Raw genomic sequence first — 26697 nt, 5'->3', positions numbered from 1 at the left:
ACAGACCTGCCCGCCCCCTTCTTAGTCACTCCCTTCCTCATTCCCTTCAAAAATCACTCCATACTTTCGTGACTCTCCTGCCCTCTCACTGTCAGCGACAACGTCTGCCAGAATTTCGTGCCAAAAAGGACACCATCTGGCCTCTCTCATTTTTCCCTTCATCTTGGGAAACGAGATATTTTGGCAACCCAACTGCTTGAATATTCTATGACTTTGCCCTGCCTGTATGTTCTTAACCTCCTGCATTTCCCAGTCTCCTGGTTAATTCCAGCTTCCAAGCCTCCTGGATCTCGGTAGCTCCTGCCAGGGAGCTTTCCAGACCTTGCAGGCCAGGGTGGGTGCTGTGTCTGCGTTCCCCACTGTCCCGTCTACACCCTGATGAATATCAGCCTGTGTGACCGCCTTTCTCACCCACTGAGAACCTGGCCCCATGTTTCACTTCGCTTCACCACCCAGCACTCAGGCTGGTAAACCAATAAGACACAGTCTGTGTTTGTTGAGTCAGCGCAGGAATGATTTCACTGGCTTACAATGTCTTGCAAGACATAAGAAGTTACGAAGGGGTTTCAGGCAACCACCTTTCCCATGGTTCAGGTCCCTGTTCCTCTCCAGTTCTAGAGGCTTCTTCTAGAAAGCTCTCCCCAGTGCTTAAGGCTCGAAGGTACAGTTAGGAGAGAACAATAGTTATGAACTTAGTCTATCCAAGGAACTTTAGTTTCAAAAGCTGAGCACCTCCCAGCTCAGGGAGTCCCTTGGCCGCCAGGGAAACAAACATATAAACAGCACAAAACAAGGCCAAACGAAACACACTTGGAAAGGAAGGTGGGGAAGGAAATGGAGGTCAAGCGAGGCTTCCCACAGCTCTCTGGACTGTTCCCAGGCCAGGCCTGCAGGATGGCACCGTGACAGGGAGGCACAGCTCTGCTTCCTGCGAGTACCTCTTCCAGGAGGGTGATTTTCTCCTGCAGTTTGGCCTCGTAAAACTCAGTCAGCTCCTCCAGGGCCTGGCTCTTGGTCTCATCGTTATCCCGAAGCTGTTTCTCATACTCTTCCTGCATCCTCTGGGACTTGAGCTGCAACTCCTGGTACTTCTCATATTCTAGAAGCAACTTTTGGTTGTTGCAACATTCTGGAGAGAAGCAAGGAAGGTTATTTCAGGAGGGACAGTAGCATCAGCCTCAGGGACACCCAGGGGAGCCTTGGGTGCTTTTCCAGCCTTGGGCCCCCTTCCAGCACCAGCTAGAGCTCCTGCCTCCACAGGCGAGATACAAATGCACACCTGTCTTCCTCACGGGCCCCCCACGCCATCGTTTTGTCTGGCAGCCCGATTTCCTCCCTTCACCATCTAGGCGGAAAGGTTTCCAGGAAAGTGCAGAGGGGTATTTGTGGGTTCAGGGCCAAGAAGAATGCCCTGAGTGTGCAAAATGGGTACTAGTACCCCCATTTTATGGGACAGTAAACTGAGGCTTGGTGAGCTTAGGTGATTCCCTAGAGCACCCAGCAAGTCCAGGTGAATATGGGACCCAAGGCAGCCTATCAGGCTCCAAACCCACACTTTTCCTACCTCCTACTGGCATGCAGTAGGTGTTTAATTTGTGTTTAATCAATGAGTAAATACACAGGAGCAAAAACCATGGTGAGTTCCAGGGGATAAATGTACGCTGTTTATAGACTGGGGCTTCTGCTGAATCTGGAGGACTCTCAGACTTTGCTCCCAGTCAACTGCCCTCTGCCCAGTGGCCTCCACTGATGGCCTTACCCAAGTCCTGCAGTTCCTGGCTCTGTTTTTCCAGGAGGTCTTCCATGCGTTCACGATGGAGTGCATCTTGCTTTTCTTTTTCTGCTCTTAAAACCTAAGACACAGAGTAAAATGCTCTCATTTCTACACATCTGCTGAAAGCACCACCATGAGAAGCACCAATTGTACAAGTGAGAGCCTCCTTCACTCACACACATTTCCCAAGCCCTTACTTTGCACCAAGCACTGTTCTACAAGCAACATGCAAGCTATCACTTTTATTTGCATTATATTCTGCTGTGAAAATTCTATACTATCTCTATTTAGATCCTTCTACGAAATGAATCTTGTCAATGATGAGTTCAGTTTTGGACATGCACCAAATGGATTTCTGGGTAGAAAAGGTAAGGACTGATTTGAATTCTCTGTTGTCAGCACATTGCTCTCAAGGAAATCCTTGGCTATGTTAATGTATCAGCTTCTAAGAAAGTGTTTTCTTTAATGGAGCAGGAAAGCTCTTTGCAGGAAGGGGAGGTATCTAACTTTGTGCTCAGATTACAGAAGGCACCGATGTTTGTTGATTAAATGAATGAAATAATAAAATTAACTGCCAGGGTGTTTTTAGACCCATGGAGATAACATAAAAGAACAAATATCACTTGAGCAAAAAACTGGCTGTTCTGGTGAAGGGCCAGGCAGATTTGTACAGAACAGAGAAATCATTCTGGGAGAGTCCTGGACCATCTTTAACTACAGGAAGGCCATTTAGACTATATATTTTTTAAATTAATAATTAATTATTTTATTTTTTGTCTGCGTTGGGTCTTCGTTGCTGCGCACGGGCTTTCTCTAGTTGCAACGAGCGGGGGTTAGTCTTTGTGGTGCGCGGGCTTCTCATTGTGGTGGCTTCTCTTTGTTGCAGAGCACAGGCTCTAGGCACACAGGCTTCAGTAGTTGTGGCATGCGGGCTCCGTAGCTGTGGCCTGCGGGCTCTAGAGCGCAGGCTCAGTAGTTGTGGTGCACAGGCTTAGTTGCTCCGAGGCATGTGGGATCTTCCCGGACCAGGGCTCAAACCCGTGTCCCCTGCATTGGCAGGCGGATTCTCAACCACTGCGCCACCAGGGAAGCCAATTTAGACTAATTTTATTTAACCTACTGATAATTCTGAGGTCAATATCCTGCTAGCTCTTCTCTTTCCATACTTTATTTTTCTTGTTACTTTTCATTTTGCTTTTAAATAAGTTTCTCTTGACCACAAAGGTAATATATTCTCATGGTGGAGAATTTGGAAATTATAGAACAGCATAAAGAACAAAATTTAAACTATCCACAATCCCAACTTCCAGAGATAATCACACTGCTAGCTATTCTCTTAAAAATCGTTCTATGTGTATTTATTTTACATCATTAATAGCATTCACTATAGAGAGTTCTATATTCTGCTTTTTTTCCCACTTAGCACTTCGTTGTAAGCATTTCTGATGTTATCAACTATGTTTTAAAATCGCACACTATCATATGTCTTATTGTTTGAGTGTGTGCCAGTTGTCTTGAGTGAGCAGGAAATTTCTTGTTATTCGCCGTTGTTGGTTCAACAGACCTGGTTTTTCATTTCCAAGGACTCCATTTCCTGGAGGAACTTGTCTGTTAGTTCCTTAACCTTCTCAGAATAGTTCATGTCCTTTAGTCGAAGTTGATACTCATTCTCCATTCTTAACTCTTCCACACGAGTCTTCAGCTCCAACATAACCTGAACCTTTGGGAGAAGGACGCAGAATCAACAACAATCACAGTGCGGGTGAATCAGACTATTTAAACCCGTGGCCTTGAGCTCTCTGAGACCTACAGCTCTGCTCAGGCTCCAACGCATGTGTCATCTTTCTGCACAAGGCACACAGACCAGACACTAGGAGAAATAGGAGCTTCTTCCTCTACCCTCAAAACGTGTCATCAGTGAGCTCCACTGTGCAACAGGCAGCATGCTGATAACTCACATCTCCTTCGGCTATGCTTAGTTGTCACCTCAGTGAGGTCTACACAGACCACATGACTTCATCCTGCTTCCTTCCCCTTCCCATTCCCGGCACCTCTGACTCCCCCCATCCCCTTACTCTGCTCTACTTTTTTATTATTCCCTTAAATCTTGGCACTTTTAAATGTTACTTATTATTTTAGGGTCTTTTGTTTTCATCCCCCACTAGAATTTAATCTCCAAGAAGGCTGAGATCTCTGTTGGTTTTGTATGCTGATGTACCCCAAGTACCTAGAACGGTGCCGGACACAGAGTAGGCACTCGAAAAATATTTGTTGAATCATGATTCCCGACCCCATGGAACTTACAGTCTACTGAGACAGCCAAGGAGACATAACATTACCAATTGTGATAAGTGCCCAAAGCCAGGGAGTGTGCACGCAGGCTAGGGTAGAGAAGGACTGAGGGCGGATGCACCGGTTGGGGGGTCTGCATAGTTCAGTGGGGGACGGTAAGGGCCTGACCAGAGGTGGGGAGCAGAGCAGAAGGGAAAGATTCCAGAGAAAGAGATTTTAGGGAACGTGGTGCCTGATGGGTTGTGGGGTGAAGTGAGAGGACTGTGGATGGAGACCGTCTCCCCGGCCCAGACAATTCCCTGAGGGTTGCATTGGCCTGTCTTGCTTCACTGCTTTATCCTGGGAGCCCAGCACAGGACCGGCACTAAACAAATATGTATCAGATGAATACATGGCCCTGGGGGCCCGCCGCGGACGAGTGGGACACATTTTGGTGGGAATGACCTGGTTCTGACATGTTGCATTGGAGGCACCTGCTCATTGCCCTTCTCCGTCCTTCTCCACATTGCTGCTACACAGCAGTCTCTTCAGACACAAATCTACTGAGTCATCCCCTAACTTAGATCATCAGTGGGGCCTTAGGAAGCATTTCCAAAGTCTAAAACATGGTGTAAAAGGCCCCTCACTATCTCTCTGTTTCACCTCCAACGCTTCTCTCCGGCATCCCCTCTACTCTCCAGCCCCACCAGCTAGGAGCATCCTCCCCAGAGCATCCCCCCTCGTCCGTTTGCACACACTCATTCCTCGGGGTGGAAGGCCCTTTGCAACTTGTTCTGGAGGCTCCATTCAAGGCTCACTTCTCCTGGCACCAGCTGGCCTGGGTCAGGGTCCCTTCCCTGTGTTCCCATAGCACAGTTCCTTCATAACACTCATTACACACTTGGTTCCCTTTTAAAATTTTACCTGTACTTCTTCCCATGATATGAGCTCCAGGACCATCTATGTCTTTCATTTCTGTAATCCCAGACCTAGTACAGTGTCTGGTACATAGCACATCTTTCTGCAAATACTAGTTAGGTGCATGAATAAATGAATGACTGAATGAGTGGGTAAATCACGATAGTTACGTAGAATGTCATAGAACGTAAAGAAAAAGAGAGAGCTGGGAATTCTGGGCAATGTGGCTTTTAAGGCCAGTTGAAGGAAGAGCCAGGAAGGGAGCTGGGGAGGAACAGTCCGAGAGGCACACAGGCAATGATGTGGTGTGGTCTCCTGGAGCCCGAGAGGAAATTTCAAGAAGTGAGCAGAACATACACTAGTCACTTCCAGCTTGGCAGCCGTGCTGTCAGGCCTAGCTGGGGGCTGGGGGCTGAGGTCAGGAGTCAGCCCAGACACCTCAGGCTTTTGGTGCAGCCTGGCGTCTCCTACTTGGTGTCTTCCCCTCCCCTCTGAGAAGAAGAGAGAAAATAGAGAAGAAGGAAGAGGAGGAGACACATTTGCCTGCAGGAGGTCAGACTCTTAACTCTCACAGCCTCTTCCTCAGCCTTTCCTCCCACTTCCCTTTCCTGCGGAAAGTTCCAGGGAGCTCTAGGAGGGTTCTCCAGCAATCGCCAGGCGCCTATCATCCTGCTCTGGGGCCATTGTGGTCCTGTTGGTTTCGCTTGTCTCTGTCCCTCACTTGGAGTTTTTTTTTTTGCGGTACGCGGGCCTCTCACTGTTGTGGCCTCTCCCGTTGCGGAGCACAGGCTCCAGACGCGCAGGCTCAGTGGCCATGGCTCACGGGCCCAGCCGCTCCGCGGCATGTGGGATCTTCCCGGACCGGGGCACGAACCCGTGTCCCCTGCATCGGCAGGCGGACCCTCAATCACTGCGCCACCAGGGAAACCCCTCTGTCCCTCACTTGACTGTGAGTTTCCTGATCACAGGGCCCATCCTGTCTTCTCCCACATGCATCCACAGTGACCAGCAAACAGTAGGTACTCAATGAATGCACTTTAAACTCTGGCTGAACAGCAGTGAGCTCGCAGCTGTGCACCCTCTGTGAGCCCCGTGAGGTTACCACCCAGTCGGTTTCTCCCTCGGGGAGCGCAGCACTCAGAGCGCTCAAGACACATCTTAACGGACTGTTAGCTGCATCAACAGGAGGGCAGGTGCTCTGAGGTCACGATTAGGAGAGTGCGCTCCAGATGAAGTCTGGATTGGAACTCTGGGCCTACTCCTAATTAGCTCAGTGACTTTGGACACGTCACCCAACCTCTCCAAAACCGTTTTTTGAAACGTGGGGAAAACAAGAGTATCTTCTCCATAGAGATATTGGGAGATTTAAATGAGAAAATACTTATAAAGTAATTATCACAGTGTCTGCTTCATGGCTAACCTAAAAAAAAGTTGGTGATTGGTTATTATTATTATTATTATTTTTTAAATTAATTAATTAATTATTTATTTATTTTTGGCTGTGTTGGCTCTTCGTTTCTGTGCGAGGGCTTTCTCTAGTTGTGGCAAGTGGGGGCCATTCCTCATCGTGGTGCGCGGGCCTCTCACTATTGCGGCCTATCCCGTTGCGGAGCACAGGCTCCAGACGTGCAGGCTCAGTAATTGTGACTCACGGGGCTAGTTGCTCCGCGGCATGTGGGATCTTTCCAGACCGGGACTCGAACCCGTGTTCTCTGCATTGGCAGGCGGATTCTTAACCACTGCGCCACCAGGGAAGCCCTGGTGGTTGGTTATTATTACTGTTATTGTTTTATTATTGAGAGGAGTGGGTTTCAGGACTGTTTTATAAATATCTTTGTTTTTTTTTTAAAGAAGTTTCCAGATACCAGCAGTTATTAAGTTTCACAGATACAACTGGAATATACAAGTTTGTCACTTTAATTTTGTAAATATTTATCGGAAATATTTATGTAAATATTTATTTACGCCTTGCGCGAGCTGGAAACTGCTGGTCCTACAAGTAAATTATATGTCGTGGTTCCTGCCCTCAAAGAGTAGGAGAGGAAAGATAGGTCACAGGCTAGAAGTAGAGCTCAGCGTAAGTCAAGACGATCACGTGGCAGAAGGACAGGTGGGGTGGGGAGGACACAGAATGCAGCGGTGGTGGTGTGGGCGAGCATGTACAGGGAGCTGTGGGGGTCTGTGCTGGGCACAGGGGAAGCCGGGCTAGAGAAGGGCTCTATGCCGGTCCCAGGACTTTGGATGCAGCCTGGTACGGAATTTCCATGTCCCTCTTCACTAGATCCAATTCTTACCTTCTCTTCCATGTCCGTCTTGGTAACCAGCACCTCTTCAGCAAAGCCCACCTCCCTCTGTCGCCTGATTCCCGGACCATCCTTATCAAAGACCTTCCAGGTGAACAGGCAGCCATCCTCGGCGACGCTCAGCAGGAACTGGTCATCAAAGGTGAGCGACATCTGAGGAGACAGAGCATGGACAGGAGGCTTTCGCAGGCCGTGGAGAGCAGGACTGAGCCAGCTGTTGTGCAAGCCCTCCCTCCATGCCAGCCTGGGTACAGCCTCCTGGGGAGGAAGACTCTATCTTAGAAAAGACATGAGACAAGAACCCTCACGGGCTTCTGGGAATGAATAAAAGAATAAGACTATGTATATGTTCTCTGTGGATTTGGAATCTTTAGAGTCAATTATTATGTACACTATATAAGAACTCTCAAAACTTAGCAGTAAAAAACCCCGATAATCCAACTAGAAAGTGGGCAAAAGACACAGAGACATTTCACTGGAGAAGTTATACAAATGGCAAATAAGCACATGAAAAGATGTTCAACATTACTAGCCATTAGGGAAATGTGAATTAAGACTATGATGAGATGTCACTATACACCCATTAGAACAGCTAAAATAAAAAATAGTGATAATACCAAATGCTGGCAATGATGCAGAGAAACTGGATCTCTCATGCATTGCTGGTAGGAATGGAAAACAGCTTGGTAGTTTCTTAAAAAACTAAATAAACACACTTGTAATATATGATCCAGCAACAGTATTCCTGGGCATTTACCCCAGAGAAATGAAAACATGTCAACATAAAAGCCAGTACATAATTGTTCATAGCAGTTTTATTTGTAATAGCCCAAAACTGGGGAAAAAAAAAATCAAATATCCCACAAGAGGTAGATGGTTAAACAAATCACGGTACATCCTTACCATGGAATTCTACTCAGCAAAAATGGAATAAAGTACTGATACATGAAATAATTTGCATGGAGCTCAGGGTATTATGCTAAGTGAAAAAAGCTCCTCTCGGGGCTTCCCTGGTGGCGCAGTGGTTGAGAGTCCGCCTGCCGATGCAGGGCACATGGGTTCGTACCCCGGTCCGGGAAGATCCCACATGCCGTGGAGCAGCTAGGCTCGTGAGCCATGGCCGCTGGGCCTGCGCGTCCGGAGCCTGTGCTCCGCAACGGGAGAGGCCACAACAGTGAGAGGCCCGCGTACCGCTAAAAAAAAAAAAAAAAAAAAGCTTCTCTCAAATGGTCACATACTGTATGATTATTTATATAAAATTCTCAAGATGTCAAAATTATAGAAATGGAAAGCAAATTAGTGGTTGCTGAGGACTAGGTATGGTGTTGGGTGACTATGAAGGGTAGCACGAGGAAGCTGCTGTGGCGCAGGAATAGTTCTGTGTCTTGCGTGCAGTGGTGGTTACACACATTTATGCATCTATGTGCAAAAATGCTACAGAACCCCACACATGATGTGCCTGTGTCAATTTTCTGGTCTGACACTGTACAGTAGTTAGATTAGATGTAACTATTGGGGGAAATTGGGTGAAGGGCACACAGGACCTTGATGCTATCTTACAGATTTCCTACGAATCTATAATTACTTCAAAATAAAAAGTGAAAAGTAAAGAATCAACTATGGAAACTGTCCTCTCACAGTCACCAATATGTGTCAAGAACCTTAAAAATGGCAATGCTCTTTCCCTCAGGATTCGCTCTCTGCCTAGGCATTTAGCCTTAGAAAATAATCAGAGATGCTCAGAGAAATCTATAGGCTAGGATATTCATAAGTTCATGATAATTTAAATGCCCAGTTGTAAGAGAAGAGTTAAATAAGTTACGTTCCATCATTGTGATAGGATATTTGAATAGCTACTAAAATCATGCTTTTGAGGAATATTTAATCATACAAAAAATGCTTGCAAGAGCATAAATTTAAAAAAAGCAGCCTACAAGAGCATACGTACAGTATGGTCTTAATTTATTTAAAGCATATGCACAAAAAAGTAGAAGAAAATGCATCACTATATTAATGATAATGCTATTATGAGGATTTTTATTCCTAAAATAAACATGTATTGCTTTTATAATCAGAAAAGTAAACATCTTATCCACAAAACTTAGTAGCTCTGAAGCAAAAGGGGGGAATATGTGATAGTAATTTACTTTGGACCCAAGACTCATGCTCAGTATAGGAATGTTCCAGTTTATAATGAAAAAGCCTTTCCTAGTAAAGATGGTGTCTGCAGGCAAGCCGGTATAGAGTTTGGGACATAATTCAAAACCTCAGGTGTTGGTACTGTTCAGTTGGGGATAAGAGAGGCGAGGAGGGAGAGAAAACATATTTTCCCAGTGCCTGTTCTTCAGGAGCCCATGTGTACATAGACACTGCTTTTTTACAAGGGGGAATGGAAGGACAATTTACAAATGTGTGCTCATGCTATGACCCCCAGGGACGGGTGGGGGCTCATTTCCTGGGCCATGACTCCTTTTAGTCCAGAGTGACTCTGTGGAGGGCGAGGAGACCTGTGAGCCTTTAGTAGCCAACACTCGGCAGCTGGGACATGAGGGCACTGGCTGTGGTCAGGGCGCCTATAACATCTCTCGAATGGCCCATAATTATGCGAAATATTATGATGAACAATCTTGTACCTCAATCTTTAGGTGCATCTCTGATTACCTCCTAGAACAAATTCGTGGGAGTAGTTTAAACAAGGAGTATTAAGAGCCAATAAATGTTTATTGAACATTTGGCTGGAGGAATAAATAAAGGGAGAGAAAAGATGCTGGGAGATTGAAGGGATAAAGGTGGTATGTGGAGGGCAGGACCAGGTGGATCTATTGAGAGCTGGATCTGGGACTGAGCCCTAGGGGAGACGGTTGCCCTCACCTTGGTGATAGGACCGCAATGGGCCTGGTACTCGTTGAATTGTTTCTGCAGAGGCAGCGGGTACTTCATTGCACGAATGGTTCCCACCGAGGTGCCCACAAACAACATGTGCCCGGAATGGGAGGTGACGATGGCTGTGTAGGTTACGCCAAATGCTGACATCTCTCGAAGGACCTGGAACACAGCCAGCTCTGTTCAGGGTGAGGGGCTGAGCCGTGTACCCACTGTCCCCACGTCATTCTCCTCCTTGCTTCTAATAGCAACATTAGGGCAAGTTCTGGATTTTAAAATGTGTTTTTTCCATTTGTTTTAGCATCTGGCATACCGTCCAGCACATAAGGGGCACAAACTAAATACTTCTTGGCTGCGTGACCGATGAGTAAGCAGCTCAAGGAGTTAGGAATCATACTAAAAAAGGGAAACCTTCATAAAGCATGTGCCAAGCAGTGTTCTATGGCTTTTACAGGTTGTAACTCATCCAATCCTCACAAAAACCCTTTAAAGACGGTGAAACAGTCACAGAGATACTAGGGAAGTTGCCTCAACGCAACCACCTCTTAGGTAGCAGTCAGGCTCCCAGGACTATGCTCTTGACTGCTATTCTAACCATGTATCTCAAACTAAGAATGGGATGTGGATCATCAATTTATTTAGCAAACATTTATTAATGTCCATTATATACACAAAAAACTATTCTATCAGGGAATTCATTCATTACTTTGCTCTTTAATTCACTCATCAACCCACCCACCCATCTAGCCACCAAATATTTACTGAATGTGTGCTGTGGGCCATGCACTGTGCTAGCTAGTAGGGATACCAAGAGGTGTGAACCATGGCCCTGCCCTAAAGGAGCTTTGTCCTGGTGCAGCACTGTGGAAGCCACCACAGAGTCAGGACCAAGCTACTTGGGGGCACACTGGAGAGACACCCTACTCTCAGCTGGGCTTGTGGAGAAGGACACAGCCACAGTTGCAGGAAGTATCTTTGCTGAGCTCTTCTCTCCTCCCTCAACTATTTGGAGCCAACGTGCTAATTCTAAAATTTCAGAGTAGTTTGGGGATTTCCAAACAAATATGGTAGCAAGCTTAGGTGATAGCAATAACTAGAGTTCTGTTTTTACCCCACGAAAGCATGTGCAGATCAAGGGTTAGAGCACAGTTTAGAGATGCTGCTGACCTCCATCCCTGGAGAGTAGGAGAGAAGTTACAGATAGCAAGCAAAGTAGAAATGGAAAAGGGCCTCACAATTTAACCCAGTCAGTTGGACGCTGGGCAGGAAATTCCAGGAGTAACAATTACTGAGCTAACCCTATAGGAATGAGGAGCCAGGTGTTATCCCATGAAGAAGGGACGCTGTTCTCACAGGCCCCCTTTCCATCCCTTTCTGCTGTAAACACAGGAGGCTGTCTTCTGCAAATCAGGGCAGCAGCCCGGAGGAGGGACAGGGGCAGACTTACTGAAGAATCTGCTATCTCCTTGAGAGTCTGGTCTGATCCAACAGCAAAGATGATTTTGCCATCAGGGGAGATGGCAACACAGTTGTAACTGCAGGACTTGAGCACACATTCTGTCTCTCTCTTTCCTGTGGACAGATTCCATTCATATACAGCACCATCTGTGCCACAAGAAATCACTTTGCTATCATCTGTATTCCATGCAATTGAACGAATCTATGGGGGATGAAGACATACCCAATTAGGAGTGTACACACACACACACACACACACACACACACACACACACACACACGCCTTTCACGGAAAGGAGGATAACTTTTTAAAAAATTTTTTTAAATTATTATTTTTAACATCTTTATTGGAGTATAATTGCTTTACAATGGTATGTTAGTTTCTGCTGTATAACAAAGTGAATCAGTTATACATATACATATGTTCCCATATCTCTTCCCTCTTGCGTCTCCCTCCCTCCCACCCTCCCTATCCCACCCCTCCAGGCGGTCACAAAGCACCGAGCTGATCTCCCTGTGCTATGCAGCTGCTTCCCACTAGCTATCTACCTTACATTTGGTAGTGTATATATGTCCATGCCTCTCTCTCGCTTTGTCACAGCTTACCCTTCCCCCTCCCCATATCCTTAAGTCCATTCTCTAGTAGGTCTGTATTCCTGTCTTACCCCTAGGTTCTTCATGACATTTTTTTTTCTTAAATTCCATATATATGTGTTAGCATACGGTATTTATCTTTCTCTTTCTGACTTACTTCACTCTGTATGACAGACTCTAGGTCTATCCACCTCATTACAAATAGCTCAATTTCATTTCTTTTTATGGCTGAGTAATATTCCATTGTATATATGTGCCACATCTTCTTTATCCATTCATCCGATGATGAACACTTAGGTTGTTTACATCTCCGGGCTATTGTAAATAGAGCTACAATGAACATTTTGGTACATGACTCTTTTAGAATTATGGTTTTCTCAGGGTATATGCCCAGTAGTGGGATTGCTGGGTCATATGGTAGTTCTATTTGTAGTTTTTTAAGGAACCTCCATACTGTTCTCCACAGTGGCTGTATCAATTCACATTCCCACCAGCAGTGCAAGAGTGTTCCCTTTTCTCCATACCCTCTCCAGCATTTACTATTTCTAGATTTTTTGATGATGGCCATTCTGACTGGTGTGAGATAATATCTCATTGTAGTTTTGATTTGCATTTCTCTAATGATTAATGATGTTGAGCATCCTTTCATGTGTTTGTTGGCAATCTGTATATCTTCTTTGGAGAAATGTCTGTTTAGGTCTTCTGCCCATTTTTGGATTGGGTTGTTTGCTTTGTTATTGAGCTGCATGAGCTGCTTATAAATTTTGGAGATTAATCCTTTGTCAGTTGCTTCATCTGTAAATATTTTCTCCCATTCTGAGGGTTGTCTTTTGGTCTTGTTTATGGTTTCCTTTGCTGTGCAAAAGCTTTGAAGTTTCATTAGGTCCCATTTGTTTATTTTTGTTTTTATTTCCATTTCCCTAGGAGGTGGGTCAAAAAGGACCTTGCTGTGATTTATGTCATAGAGTGTTCTGCCTATGTTTTCCTCTAAGAGTTTGATAGTTTCTGGCCTTACATTTAGGTCTTTAATCCATTTTGAGCTTATTTTTGTGTATGGTGTTAGGGAGTGTTCTTATCTCATTCTTTTACATGTACCTGTCCAGTTTTCCCAGCACCACTTATTGAAGAGGCTGTCCTTTCTCCACTGTATATTCCTGCCTCCTTTATCAAAGATAAGGTGACCATATGTGTGTGGGTTTATCTCTGGGCTTTCTATCCTGTTCCACTGATCTATCTTTCTGTTTTTGTGCCAGTACCAGTACTGTCTTGATTACTATAGCTTTGTAGTATGTCTGAAGGAGGATAACTTCTTACATGTTCCACTAGACTGAGGCAGAATGTCCTTTCCTGGTACATGCCCTTCAGTAAACACTAATCATAGCTTTGTGGGAAAGTTAACATTCTATTTTCTCATATGCTTGCAAAATACTGAAGATGAAACATTCCCATTTCCATTTCACTTTATGAGTGTAAAGACGGCATCATAATAGCTCCTCTAACGCTACAATCAATCATTGCTATGTTTTACAAAACCTTTTTATTTTGAAATAATTATCGATTCACAGGGAGTTGCACAATTCGCACAGAGAGAGGGTTCTTCCAGATGGCAGAGTAAGTACCTCAGCTGACCTACCCCCTACACAATAAGGTAACTGTCAAAAACGATAAAAACAGTTATTTAAAGTCTTTGGAAATTGTCCTAAGGGCATGCAGCAAATGTAGAAACATTCGTTCAGGAAAATCTCCTCAATCTCAGTAGGAACAGAGACTGTGCATATGAGCCATAATCGGCTCCTTTACCCTCTTCAGCTTCAAACACTTTATTCCTGTGTGCTCTGGGCAGGTGTGGCTCCCTTTCCCCCTGGATCTCAGTCTTTGGCTATGGTTTCACCCTGGGAAACCTGCTGGTGTTTCTTATCCCCACCTAGAAGCTCTATTCCAGGCAGGCGTGGCCAAGAAGACCTCATCTTCCTTCCCCCAGCCAATTCCCACCTGCTGGTGGAAGCCCTACTCCAAGTGCAGAAGCACGAGAGTACCGGTGCCCCGACTGCCCTGCCCCAGCTAACTCATAGGGTGAGGGTTCCGCACCATGAGGGGGGAGCTGAAAAGATGAGGGATTCCACCCCCTTTCCACCTGCAAGTGCCACTCACGGACTAGGGATGTCACTCTTGGAAAAGAAGGTCCCTACCCCTGGCTCTGGTGCAGTGGAGCAGGGGTTCTTCCCAGAGGGAAGTCAGCCATAAGACAAAGAGCCCTACAGCTCTGCCTGAGGAGACTGACTTATTTGGAACAGAGCATGGAGAATTCCATCCACGGGCATCATCTAAATCAATGGAGATCTAGGTGGAGGGCGATTAAGAGAAGGCTGGTAACTCCTTGATATAAGCAAGATGGCAGAACAACAGAACTGTAATAGAGAGGACAAGGGAAAGAGAGTCAGGAGAGCCCTTCTGGGATCATAGACAACTCTGGGGATCGGGAAGGCTGTATGTACGTGCAAGGCTGCACCCACTCAAGAGCAATCAGAGCAGGATATGGGGAACACTTGAAAGTATCTCCTAAGCTGCACAATGACTCATTAACACAGGGCGGAAGCATCACAGGCACAAGGGGTTTAAACACATCTGACCAAACACTAACTGAATACTAAGCTCCTGACCCAGGGGCATTTCCCAGGAAGTCAGGCTTAGAAATAAAACCATGCTTATATCTGGCAGCCTGGAAGGCTGTGTGCATGGCTAAGGCTGCACCCTCTCAGGTACAATCAGAGAGGGAATCTCCAAACTGCTAGTCTCTGGCTAAACGTGGAGCAAAAGCATAAACTCAATGAACTGTGACAGCAGCCTCCAAGCCAAACACAAATCCAACAGTAAAGGGTGAAAATCTAACTGGCTAAGGGGCCTTAAGCACCACCTTAGGTCAACCCAGGGTCAAGCCCTAGGTAGCCAGGCTAAAAGATCAAAGTAGAAAAACATCCGAGCAGAGACATCCGAGGCTGCCCACTGTAGGAGAAAAAGAAGATTTCTCAGAATTAGTTCAGCCAAGTTGCTAAACAAAACAACCAAATAAAAACTTTCTAGCCTTTTCCCCTTTTCGTATTTGTAACTCCGTTCTCCAATAGAGAGAGACTGGCTCCCATGAACTCCAATGCGTTAATGGATTTTCTCAATCTCCTTATAAGTAACAAACCTGCTGACCCACTGGTTACCTCTTTGGGTGTTCCCATGACTACAGTCCTGTCAGCCACATCTCAGTCCTAGCTCTACCATGTCTCAGTCCTAGCTCTACCATGTCTCAGTCCTAGCTCTACCTCTTAAATTGCATTTTCTAATTGTTTTCTACTATCATGTAAAAATGCACTTAAATATAGTTATTTCTAACAATATTCTTAGATTCACTAATTTTAATAGTTTATCTGCAAATTCTCTGAATTTTCAACATACCCGATTATGTCTGTGGTGATAGTTTTATTTCATCCTGTCCAACCTTCATGCCTTTTATTTTGCTATGGCCTGAATGTCTGTGTCTCTCGCTACCTCCTCACCCCAAAATTCATATTTTGAAATCCTGACCCTCAAAGATGATGGTATTAGGAGCTGGGGCCTTGGGGGGTGATTAGGTCCTCAGTGCTTCCCTCATGAGCCCTTATAAAAGAGGCTCCAGAGAGCTAGCTCGCCCCTTCCACCATGTGAGGATACAAGAAGTCTGCAGCCAGGAAAGAGGGCCCTCTCCTGACCATGCTGGCACCTTGATCTTGGACTTCCCACACTCCAAATTGTGAGGAAAATTTTCTGTTGTTTATAAGCTATCTAGTCTATGCTATTTTGTTACGGCAGCCCCGTGGACCAATGCATAGTTCAGTTCCTTGCCTTATTGCACTGGATAGGACTCAGTAGAAGGCTCACAGAAGGCATCAGGTTTTGTCCTCTATCTCAAAGGGAATGCTTTCATAATTTCATAATCAAGTGTGCTGTTTGTTGTAGGTTTTCTGTGTCTTTATTTTTCTCCAGGCTGCACTTTTTTTTTTTTTACTATTTATTTATTTATTTGGTTGCACTGGGTCTTAGTTGTGGCAGGTGGGCTCCTTAGTTGCAGCACGTGGGCTCTTTGGTTGCAGAAGGCAGGCTCCTTAGTTGTGGCTTGCCGGCTACTTAGTTGTGGCCTGCAGGCTCCTTAGTTGTGGCATGTGAACTCGTAGTTGTGGCATGCATGTGGGATCTAGTTCCCTGACCGGGGATCAAACCCAGGCCCCCTGCATTGGGAGCGCAGAGTATTACCCACTGCGCCACAAGGGAAGTCCCTGTAAATGTCTTATATAAGATTTTTAGGGACTTCCCTGGTGGTCCAGTGGTTCAGAATCTGCCTTTCAATGCAGGGGACATGGCTCGAACCCTGGTCAGGGAACTAATATCCCACATGCCTCAGGGCAAAAAGCCTGCGCTCTCTAGAGCCCACGTGCCACAACTAGAGAGCCCGTGTGCCGCTACTGAGCCTGTGAACTCTGAAGCCCACACGCCACAACTAGAGAGAAGCCTGCACGCCACAACAAAGAGCCCGCATGCTGCAACGAAGATCCGCGTGCCACAGCTAAAGACCTGGTGCAGCCAAATAAAATATTTTTTAAAAGTACCTAAATTTTTTTTATAATATAATAAGTTCCCCATTATTTTTAGTTTCTTTTTTAAAATCATGAATGCATGTTAATGGTATAGATTTTTATTATATCTGGATTTATAGAGATAAGCATATGCTTTTTTATCCTTACTATGTTAATGTGGTATTCACTAATTGATTTCAAAATCTAAAATAACTTTGCATTCCTGGAATAAATCAACATGGTCATGCTGTATTTTCCTTTTAATATATTGCTTGATTGGTTTGATAATAATTTAGGTAGGACTTTTTATGTTCATACAAAAGACTGGCTTATTGTTTTCCTTTCTTGTGATGTCTTTGACAGGTATCACAATTATGCTGACCTCCTAGAACAATGTTGGAAGTATTTGCTTTTTTTTTTTTAATTCTCTAGAAGAGTTTTTTCAAGATTAGTGTCATGTTTTCCTTAAAACTTGATATACTTCTCCAGTGATAGTTTTCTTTGTCAGAAGGTTTTAAATTACAGATTCAATTTTTCTAGGAATTTGTCAGTTCGTCTATGTATTCACATTTACTTGCATAAAGTTGTTCATAATATCTTCTTATGATCTTTTTTAATGTCTATAGGACCTGTACTGATATCCCCTTTTCATTCCTCACATTGGTTACTTATATCTTCTCTCTATCTTCTTTTCCCCTTAATCAGCTATGCTAAAGGTTTGTTCATTTTGAGTTTTCAAAAAATCAAGTTTTGTCATGTACCACAATGTTCATTGCAGGTCTATTTACAATAGTCAGGACATGGAAGCAACCTAAGCGTCCAATGACAGAAGAATGGATAAAGAAGATGTGGCACATATATACAATGGAATATTACTCAGCCATAAAAAGAAACAAAATTGAGTTAGTTGTAGTGAGGTAGATGGACCTAGAGTCTGTCATACAGAGTGAAGTAAGTCAGAAAGAGAAAAACAAATACTGTATGCTAACACATATATATGGAATCTAAAAAAAAAAAAAAGGTTCTGAAGAACGTAGGGGCAGGACAGGCATAAAAACTCAGACATAGAGAATGGACTTGAGGACATGGGGAGGGGGAAGGGTAAGCTGGGAAGAAGTGAGAGTGGCATGGACATATATATACTACCAAATGTAAAATAGATAGCTAGTGGGAAGCAGCCGTATAGCACAGGGAGATCAGCTCAGTGCTCTCTGACCACCTAGAGGGGTGGAATAGGGAGGGTGGGAGGGGAGACGCAAAAGGGAGGGGATATGGGGATGTATGTATATGTATAGGTGATTCACTTTGTTATACAGCAGAAACTAACACACCATTGTAAAGCAATTATACTCCAATAAAGATGTTAAAAAGATAAAAATTTTTAAAAAAATCAAGTTTTGGCTTTGATGATCTTCTATTGTGTGAACGTTCTCTGTTTCATTAACTCCTGCTCTTATCCTGATGATGTCCTTTCTTTTGTTTTCTTTGAATTAATTTGCTGTTCTATTTCTAATTTATTGAGCTGGATGGTTATATCACTGATTTTCATCTTTTTCACTTTTCCCATACATGTATTTAATGTCATAAATTTCCCTGTATGCATGGCTTTAGCTGCATGCTCCATCTATATTTTCTTTTGTTTTTGTTTTTTCTTGCAGTATCACACATGTAAGCGTAACATATATCCCTGGTTGGAGACAAGTGTTATAAATTCTTGTAAAGTGATGAAACATGGCTGCTCTCCTGGGTTGGTGAGGCAGGGCCTCCTATGGGGGTGTGCATGGTCCTGGAAAGAGCATCACATTCACCTGGTGTGCTTTCCTCCGCATCTCCACAGTCACACTGTTGGAGCTGAGGAAACGCAGCAACTCTCAGTACTGCTTGTGCTTAACAGCACTTTTGCTTGTGACCTGTTAATTGCTAAACTCAGTGGTCAGTTTTTAGTATTCACAGCCCACTCTCTGACATTTAATACCACTGACTACTTTATCCTTTTGGAAACCAGTTCCCTGGCTTCTTTGATACAATTCCTCGATTCCAGGTTCTCTTCGTACTTCATTTGCAGTCTCTCTCTTCTTTACCAGTCCCTTGGTCACTCATCTCCTGCCCAAGATCTCAGATTCCGCATGAGCCCTTGGTGATCTAATCTATGCCTCTGACTTCTACTGACTACCACCTAATCCCCTGAATTGGAATTTTTAGTCTTGACTTCTTTCTGACCTCTGCACTCATATATCACACTCCTGGACACATCAAACATAACGTGTCCAAAATGGAGCTTAATATCTTTTTTCTCTCTGTCCCTACTACTAAAGCCATGGCTTAGTTCCTAGCTCCTTTTTCACCCTCATTTCCTAGCTGATCTCCTTCACTCCAACTTCCCTCCCCTCTAATCCATCCTCAGTACTGTTTGGAGAATTATCTTTCTGATACCATTACTTCCTTTCTTAAATCCTTCCGATTGTTTCTCATCACCTACAGACTAATGTTCAATTCCTTGGCATGGCGTACACACTCCATGGTGCAGCAGACTTCTCCAGCTCCTCCTTCTATCACTCCTTAAATGTGTCCTATAAACCACAAACCACCATCCTATTCTATACTCCCATTCCTTCATCTGCAACACATCCTGCTGCTTAGAATGCTTTTCTTTTCCCATTGCTTGTTCTCTCCAAATTCATCTGCTGACTTCTTACCCTTTCAATCTTTAGTCTCTCCCTTTTCTGCATGCTCCATATCTACTTTATCTTTAGGAACTACTGGTTTTCCTTCCTAAATATCTTTTGAATCCATCCACTTCTTCCTATTGGTACCACCTCCATCCTGGTCTAAAATACTAATCATTCATCATGTAGATAACAATCTCCTTACCATTTCCACTCTCGTCCTTTTCAATACAATCTTCATTCTGCAGCCAAAGTAATGTTTTAAAATGCAAATATGGTCATATCATTTCTTGTCCTAAAACTCTTCAATGATTTCATGGAACAGGAAGGATAAAGTATAAAATCCTTAAAAGGCCTACAAGGTTCCATGAACTTGGGTCGCTGCTAACCTCACCAATCTCAGTTTCATTCCTGATACCTTCAGTCTCACAGACGGTTCCTCCTATACCCTTAGAAATCTCCCATCTCAGGGTCTTTGTTTATTTATTTATTTTTGGCTGCTTTGAGTCTTTGTTGCTGAACATTGGCTTTTCTCTGGCTGCAGTGAGAGGAGGCTACTCTTGGTTGCGGTGCGTGGGCTTCTCATTGTGGTGGCTTCTCTTGTTGCGGAGCATGGGCTCTAGGCACACAGGCTCAGTAGTTGTGGTGTGCGGGCTTCAGTAGTTGTGGCACGTGGGCTCAGTAGTTGTGGCTCACGGCCTCTAGAGCACAGGCTCAGTAGCTGTGGCACATGGGCTTAGTTGCACTGCGGCATTTGGGATCTTCCTGGACCAGGGCTTGAACCTGTGTCCCCTGCATTGGCAGGCGGATTCTTAACACTGTGCCACCAGGGAAGCCCAGGGTCTTTGGATCTCTATCTGCAATGATTTTCCCCACCAGCTCTGTCTGATTAATTCCGAGCCACTCCTTAGGACCAAGCCTTCGTGAACATCCCAATTTCCCTCATGATGCCCACTCCTCACCACTTCCTCTCATAACAACCCATATTTTTCTTTCACTGAGTTTACTACAGTTAGTACTTAAATCTGTCTGTGCATTTGTTTTATTGTCATTTCCCCCAACTAGACAGGGACCTTCGAGGGAAAGGAATCACTTCTCTTTTGTTCACTTATACCCCATTGGCTAGCATGATGCTTGGCTCTGAGTCCTTGTTTCCTTGGACACTGTCCACTCACTTACCTTCCCTGTGTGTCCTTTCAGATTCGAGATGTTCTCCAGGCTGGTGGCGGAAAAAATGTGAATCACATTCCCATTGACTGCAGCAAACAGGTGACCTCCATTGCTAAAGCAACACTACCAGGAAATACAGGAAGAGAGCAAGAATGAAACACAGTAGTCTATCTGAAGGTTACAGTTGAGTTCAGGGTGAAACCATATGTAGGATTGGGAATCAGGGGAAGGTGCAAATAGGACTGAGAAGTGCTGACATCTTCACTTTCACTATTCCTGTAGCTCATATTGGCCAAGATGCTGACCCTACCATGTGCACGAATCATGAAGGTGCTTGGGTCAGAGAATAGAACACTCATTTTGTCTGCAGAAGAAGTTTCAGAACAGGGGAGCAATTCCTCAAATCACTGTCTTGATTCCACAAGTCATCTCAGGGGGAAATCTGATGGGCTATTGTCTCTCCCTGTTGCTCATTTTCCCTGGCGCCTCCCAATCGCCAAACTCGCCTTCCCAGCTGTGACTCCGATTCTGTGATAACTTTCTTTTTAATGCTTTTAAAACATATATGACTCCACAGCCACAGAGTGGACTGATCACAGGTGAGATCTCACATGGTGTGGTTCAGTGATATATTTTGGTGGGCATAAAAGAAAGAGGATAGAACCAACATACTCAATAAGTTTGGTGGGAGAAATGGATTTCTTTTTAAGCCACCAGAATTCTCTAAGACAGTCTTCGGTCCTACCTCCCCAGTTGTGCTAGTTCTTGATATTTCAACTCTGGCTTTCTAAGAAACTGGACCTTTACCTCCGGTAGTTCTTACCTCTTTGCACCCTCTGACAGAGTATTCTTTGAAAGAACGTATATCATCAATGAGTAGGTTCATAAGGCGTAGTTTGTCAGCAAACCCTACTACGACGTAGTGTCCAGACGGGTGAAGGCTGATTGCATAAGCTTCTTCTTGGTATTCCTTAAATAGTTCCTGGGTGCTGTGAAAAAGATAAGTTATTGAATATAAGTCTAGCCCACTGAGTCCCTCAAGTCCTCCATTGTATCTGGTACATATTTTTATCCTAGCGTTTGAGATACTTTATTACTTGCAATTATTGGTGCCTCTTTTTCTAGGTTTTGGTTACTTGAGGGTAGTGTCCAGCAATGAGTATGGCAAGTAAAGGGACTGAATACGGCATTGTCTAGACATGTTGAAGGCACAGCTCCATTTAGATTTTTAAATCAGAAGTACTGCACAATTTTTTTTCCAGCAGCCCCAGCAGCTATATACAAGAGCAAAGAAGTTACGTCATGGGGCCAATCTAGGCTGGAGATTCTCAAGGAAGCTGTGCCAGGAGGATAAAATCACTGGGAGCTGAAGGTGGTTGGGGCAGTGATCTGGATTCAAAGGGTGAATCAATGGTCTGGAGAGCTCCGTGGGGCAAAAAGCAGGTCTAGTGGGGGTGAGGGGATAGGAAAGCTAGAAGGACACAGGAGGGTATGTAAGGACGGGAGATATTGGGATGTTTCTTTATGTCCCACGTGCCAAGCATGGTGTCTGGCACATAGCAAGCACTGAATAAAGTATAAAGTGATTTTCTAGCTCATGCAAGAGTGAAAAGTAAAGAGAATAAGGTAGTATGACTGACTTGATTAAAAAAAAAACTTTTCCAACTGAAAGCTTCTAAGTAATTAAAATTTCAAACCTCTAATTAAAATAATTCGCATGGAAAATTTAACAACTGAAATCGTGCATATCACAGTAGCAAAGCCTTTCACTCCTTACTTTGATTCGTAATTCCAGATGCGAACAGACCGGTCCACAGAGCAGGTGGCAATGAGGGGTTTGCGGATGCAAGTAGCTAGACCAGTGATGGATGCTGAGTGCAACGGGTACATCAGATACTCAAAGTGGGCAGGCTCCCCCTGGAGAAATCACACAGAATGAGATGGGGCAGAGGAAGGAAAAGGCTGGTAATGCACTCCAGCTCTCATCACTACTTATGGACGTTAATTAGCCCAGATGCACAGAAATCAGGCTGTGGGCAAACTGCTTTAACATTATGCATATTTTCCTATACCATTATTATTTTAAAACATCATTTTAATGGCAATAAAGTATTTTATTCTATGAATATACCAGAATTTAATTTATCTATCCTTCTACTATAGGAATATTTAAGTGGTCTCTGATTTTTGTTAGTTAGGGGTAACACTAGACTAAATATTCTTACATGTAACTCTGTGTTCCTCTCTGATTACTTCCTTAGATACTGCAGGGTAAGTGCCTGACATTAAGCTTTTGAGTCTCAAGGCATCTATTTCAAAGGACATCCATCTTGAATAAACATATTGCCAGTTGTATGACACAGCCACCAGCCAAATAATCTGCCAAAGAATTAAGCCGTCCCCACCCTTGAAGACCCCTTTTGCAGAAAGTCCTGGATAACTTAAATAACTGACTTCTTGAGTGACCCCACTTTTCTCTTCCTGTGGCCTAATTCTCACTCTCGTGGCTAAATGACCATTAAATCAATAGCGAACTCGCAAAACCCTAGACACTCCCCCTTCAAACCTTAATAAATGCAGAGCCCCAGGTCCACCTCTCTCTTTAACCATGTCCTCACTGTGTGGCCCTTGGGCTTGCTCTGTACCCTCCAGGACCTGTGAGTAAGAAATCTTGTTCCTCAAAGTTCCCTGATGGTTTTTGATGAAGTACATCCTACAATCACAATAAGAACCAAAGGGCCAGTCAGGCCACAGCATTGGCCCTGGTTGGGGGAGTGTATGTGGGGCCTTTGCTAGGAGTAATACAGCCCCTGGGTAGTGCCTCCGGCATTCCTAGCTGATGGCATCACCACCAGTAGGTTGGGACCCACACAACAGATGTATTTCTAGAAGTGGAATACAGGGCAAAATGGTGTGAATGATTTTCAAGATCTTAATGAGAACTCCCAAATTTCTCTGCAGAGAGACTATGTTACTCCACAAGCAGCAGCAAGGAGAGTTGGGTGAATGATTTTAAGTTAAAATTTATCCTAGTGCACTGCTTGTGTAGATTCCAGGTGTCTGTCATCAGAGACATTACACCTGGGACACCTGAATGAGGCGTGATGACTGGGGAGTTTAATGAGGTGTACATTGTTCACAAGCCAAGGCAAAGGCTGAGCTGGCAATCCCCTCAAATTCAGACGCTTCCCTTCTCTACTGTGGCAGAAAGAGGTGCTGGGCTGGGGTGGGGGTAGGCACAGATTATTCCCATTCTTCTCCATCTGCTTCCCCTTCTTTCTCCAATATCTTCAATCTTGCTGTCTCTACTAGCACATTTCTACTAGCTTTTTTTTTTTTTTTTCCCCCTGAAGGATGAGCAAGAACTAATGTGGGGAAGGGGACAATATAAGAGTGCCCCAGGCAGAGGTAGGAGCATACTGAAGCCTTTTGGCAGAGGGAACATGCAGACTCATGGTGATCAGAAAGGCCTGTCCTATCAGGTGGAATGATGGGATGGGGCTGCGGAGGGCAGCCTGGGCCAGACATTGCCCAGCCCTGTGCACCCAGTTCAGTTCTTCTCAGAGCACCAGGAAACCCATGAAGGATCGCAGCTGTGATGACGGTGGAGGTGGTGGAGGATGTGTATTTTGTGATAACCACATCTGGGATTTGAAAAGATCACTCTGGCAGCCAAACAGAATATAATTCAGGGGCTGGAGGGCAGAGTGTACATGCAGAGACAAGCAGGAAACTGTTCCAGCCTGGGAGAGAGAGTGGAAACACTCCCCTCCACAGAAGGTCCCACTCTCTGGTCTAGTTCTCTCCTCCCCACACAGCCTTCCTTCTGAGAGGCCCTGCCCACCAGCAGGGAGAGAAGCTCTATGCAATGAGCTCACCCCTCTACACAGAGAAAGTGGACAGACTGGAGATCCAGCCATCAAATTAGTCCTTTCTGAGTCCTTGTGAATGAAGTGTCCCCAGGTGAAATGATAAAAATGTCTTAGTTTGGGGTATACAACATAATGACTTATATATTAGCCGACAAACTTTTAAGTACACTCAAATTCCTGTTATGTTAAAACAAAAGCAATTCTCTCTTTTCTGCCATGTCTCTGCACCTCATTCTATGAGGCCAGTATTACCTGGATACCAGAAGCAGATAAAGGCATCACAAGAAAACTACAGAGCAACATCCATTATGAATGTAATTTATTTTTGAATTTTATTTTATTTTTTTATACAGCAGGTTCTTATTAGTTATCCATTTTATGCGTATTAGTGTATACATGTCAATCCCAATCTCCCAATTCATCCCACCAGCACCCCCCGCCCCCCACCACTTTCCCTCCTTGGTGTCCATATGTTTGTTCTCTACATCTGTGTCTCAATTTCTGCCCTGCAAACAGGTTTATCTATACCATTTTTCTAGGTTCCACATATATGTGTTAATATACGATATTTGTTTTTCTGATTTACTTCACTCTGTATGACAGTCTCTAGATCCACCCACATCTGTACAAATGACCCAATTTCGTTCCTTTTTATGGCTGAGTAATATTGCATTGTATATATGTACCACATCTTCTTTATCTATTCGTCTGTTGATGGGCGTTTAGGTTGCTTCCATGTCCTGGCTATTGTAAATACTGCTGCAATGAACATTGGGGTGCCTGTGTCTTTTTGAATTATGGTTTTCTCTGGGTATATGCCCAGTAGTGGGATTGCTGGGTCATATGGTAATTCTATTTTTAGTTTTTTAAGGAACCTCCATACTGTTCTCCGTAGTGGCTGTATCAATTTACATTCCCACCAACAATGCAAGACGGTTCCCTGTTCTCCACATCCTCTCCAGCATTTGTTGTTTGTGATTTTCTGATGATGCCCAATCCAACTGGTGTGAGGTGATACCTCATTGTAGTTTTGATTTGCATTTCTCTAATAATTAGTGATGTTGAGCATCTTTTCATGAGCTTCTCGGTCACCTGTATGTCTTCTTTGGAGAAATGTCTATTTAGGTCTTCTGCCCATTTTTGGATTGGGTTGTTTGTTTTTTCAATATTGAGCTTCATGAGCTATTTATATATTTTGGAGGTTAATCCTTTGTCTATTGATTTGTTGGCAAATATTTTCTCCCATTCTGAGGGTTGTCTTTTCGTCTTGTTTGTAGTTTCCTTTGCTGTGCAAAAACTTTTAAGTTTCATTAGATCCCATTTGTTTATTTTTGTTTTTACTTCCATTACTCGAGGAGGTGGATCAAAAAAAATCTTGATTTATGTCAATCACAAAAATGTGATTTATGTCAAAACGTGTTCTTCCTATGTTTTCCTCGAAAAGTTTTATATGTCTGGCCTTACATTTAGGTCTCTAATCCAATTTGAGTTTATTTTTGTGTATGGTGTTAGGGAGTGTTCTAATTTCATTCTTTTACATGTAGCTGTCCAGTTTTCCCAGCACCATTTATTGAAGACACCGTCTTTTCTCCATTGTATATCCTCGCCTCCTTTGTCATAGATTAGTTGACCATGGGTGTGTGGGTTTATCTCTGGGCTTTGTATACTGTTCCATTGATCTATATTTCTGTTTTTGTGCCAGTACCATACTGTCTTGATTACTGTAGCTTTGTAGTATAGCCTGAAGTCAGGGAGTCTGATTCCTCCAGCACTGCTTTTTTCCCTCAAGAGTGCTTTGGCTATTCGGGGTCTTTTTTGTCTCCATACAAATTTTAAGATTTTTTGTTCTAGTTCTGTAAAAAATGCCATTGGTAATTTGATAGGGATTGCATAGAATCTGTAGATTGCTTTGGGTAGTATAGTCATTTTCACAATATTGATTCTTCCAATCAAAGAACATGGTATATCTCTCCATCTGTTGGTATCATCTTTAATTTCTTTCATCAGTGTCTTATAGTTTTCTGCATACAGTTCTTTTGTCTCCCTAGGTAGGTTTATTCCTAGGTATTTTATTCTTTTTGTTGCAATGGTAAATGGGAGTGTTTCCTTAATTTATTTTTCATCATTAGTGTATAGGAATGCAAGAGATTTCTGTGCATTAATTTTGCATCCGGTAACTTTACCAAATTC

The 26697-nt window shown here is 44.0% G+C and overlaps 1 protein-coding gene across 1 annotated transcript in view; it reads right to left on the bottom strand.

Moving 5' to 3' along the window:
- Nucleotides 1-26697, bottom strand: part of CFAP57 (cilia and flagella associated protein 57) — a gene marked incomplete at its 5' end in the record, with an annotated part of 76646 nt that overhangs the window by 29249 nt on the left and 20700 nt on the right. The window contains 9 exons of the mRNA XM_079923718.1: nt 939-1129; nt 1760-1853; nt 3339-3494; nt 7258-7419; nt 10138-10311; nt 11597-11809; nt 20645-20758; nt 21459-21624; nt 22413-22552. Of these exons, the coding sequence (XP_079779844.1) occupies nt 939-1129; nt 1760-1853; nt 3339-3494; nt 7258-7419; nt 10138-10311; nt 11597-11809; nt 20645-20758; nt 21459-21624; nt 22413-22552 (1410 nt within the window). The remainder of the gene's footprint in view (nt 1-938; nt 1130-1759; nt 1854-3338; nt 3495-7257; nt 7420-10137; nt 10312-11596; nt 11810-20644; nt 20759-21458; nt 21625-22412; nt 22553-26697) is intronic.

This window comes from Stenella coeruleoalba (assembly GCF_951394435.1).
Source record: "Stenella coeruleoalba genome assembly, chromosome: 1".
NCBI classification, from domain to species: Eukaryota; Metazoa; Chordata; class Mammalia; order Artiodactyla; family Delphinidae; genus Stenella; species Stenella coeruleoalba.
The sequence above is the reverse complement of the archived record's forward strand: the minus strand, read 5'-3'. Positions and strand labels throughout refer to the sequence as shown.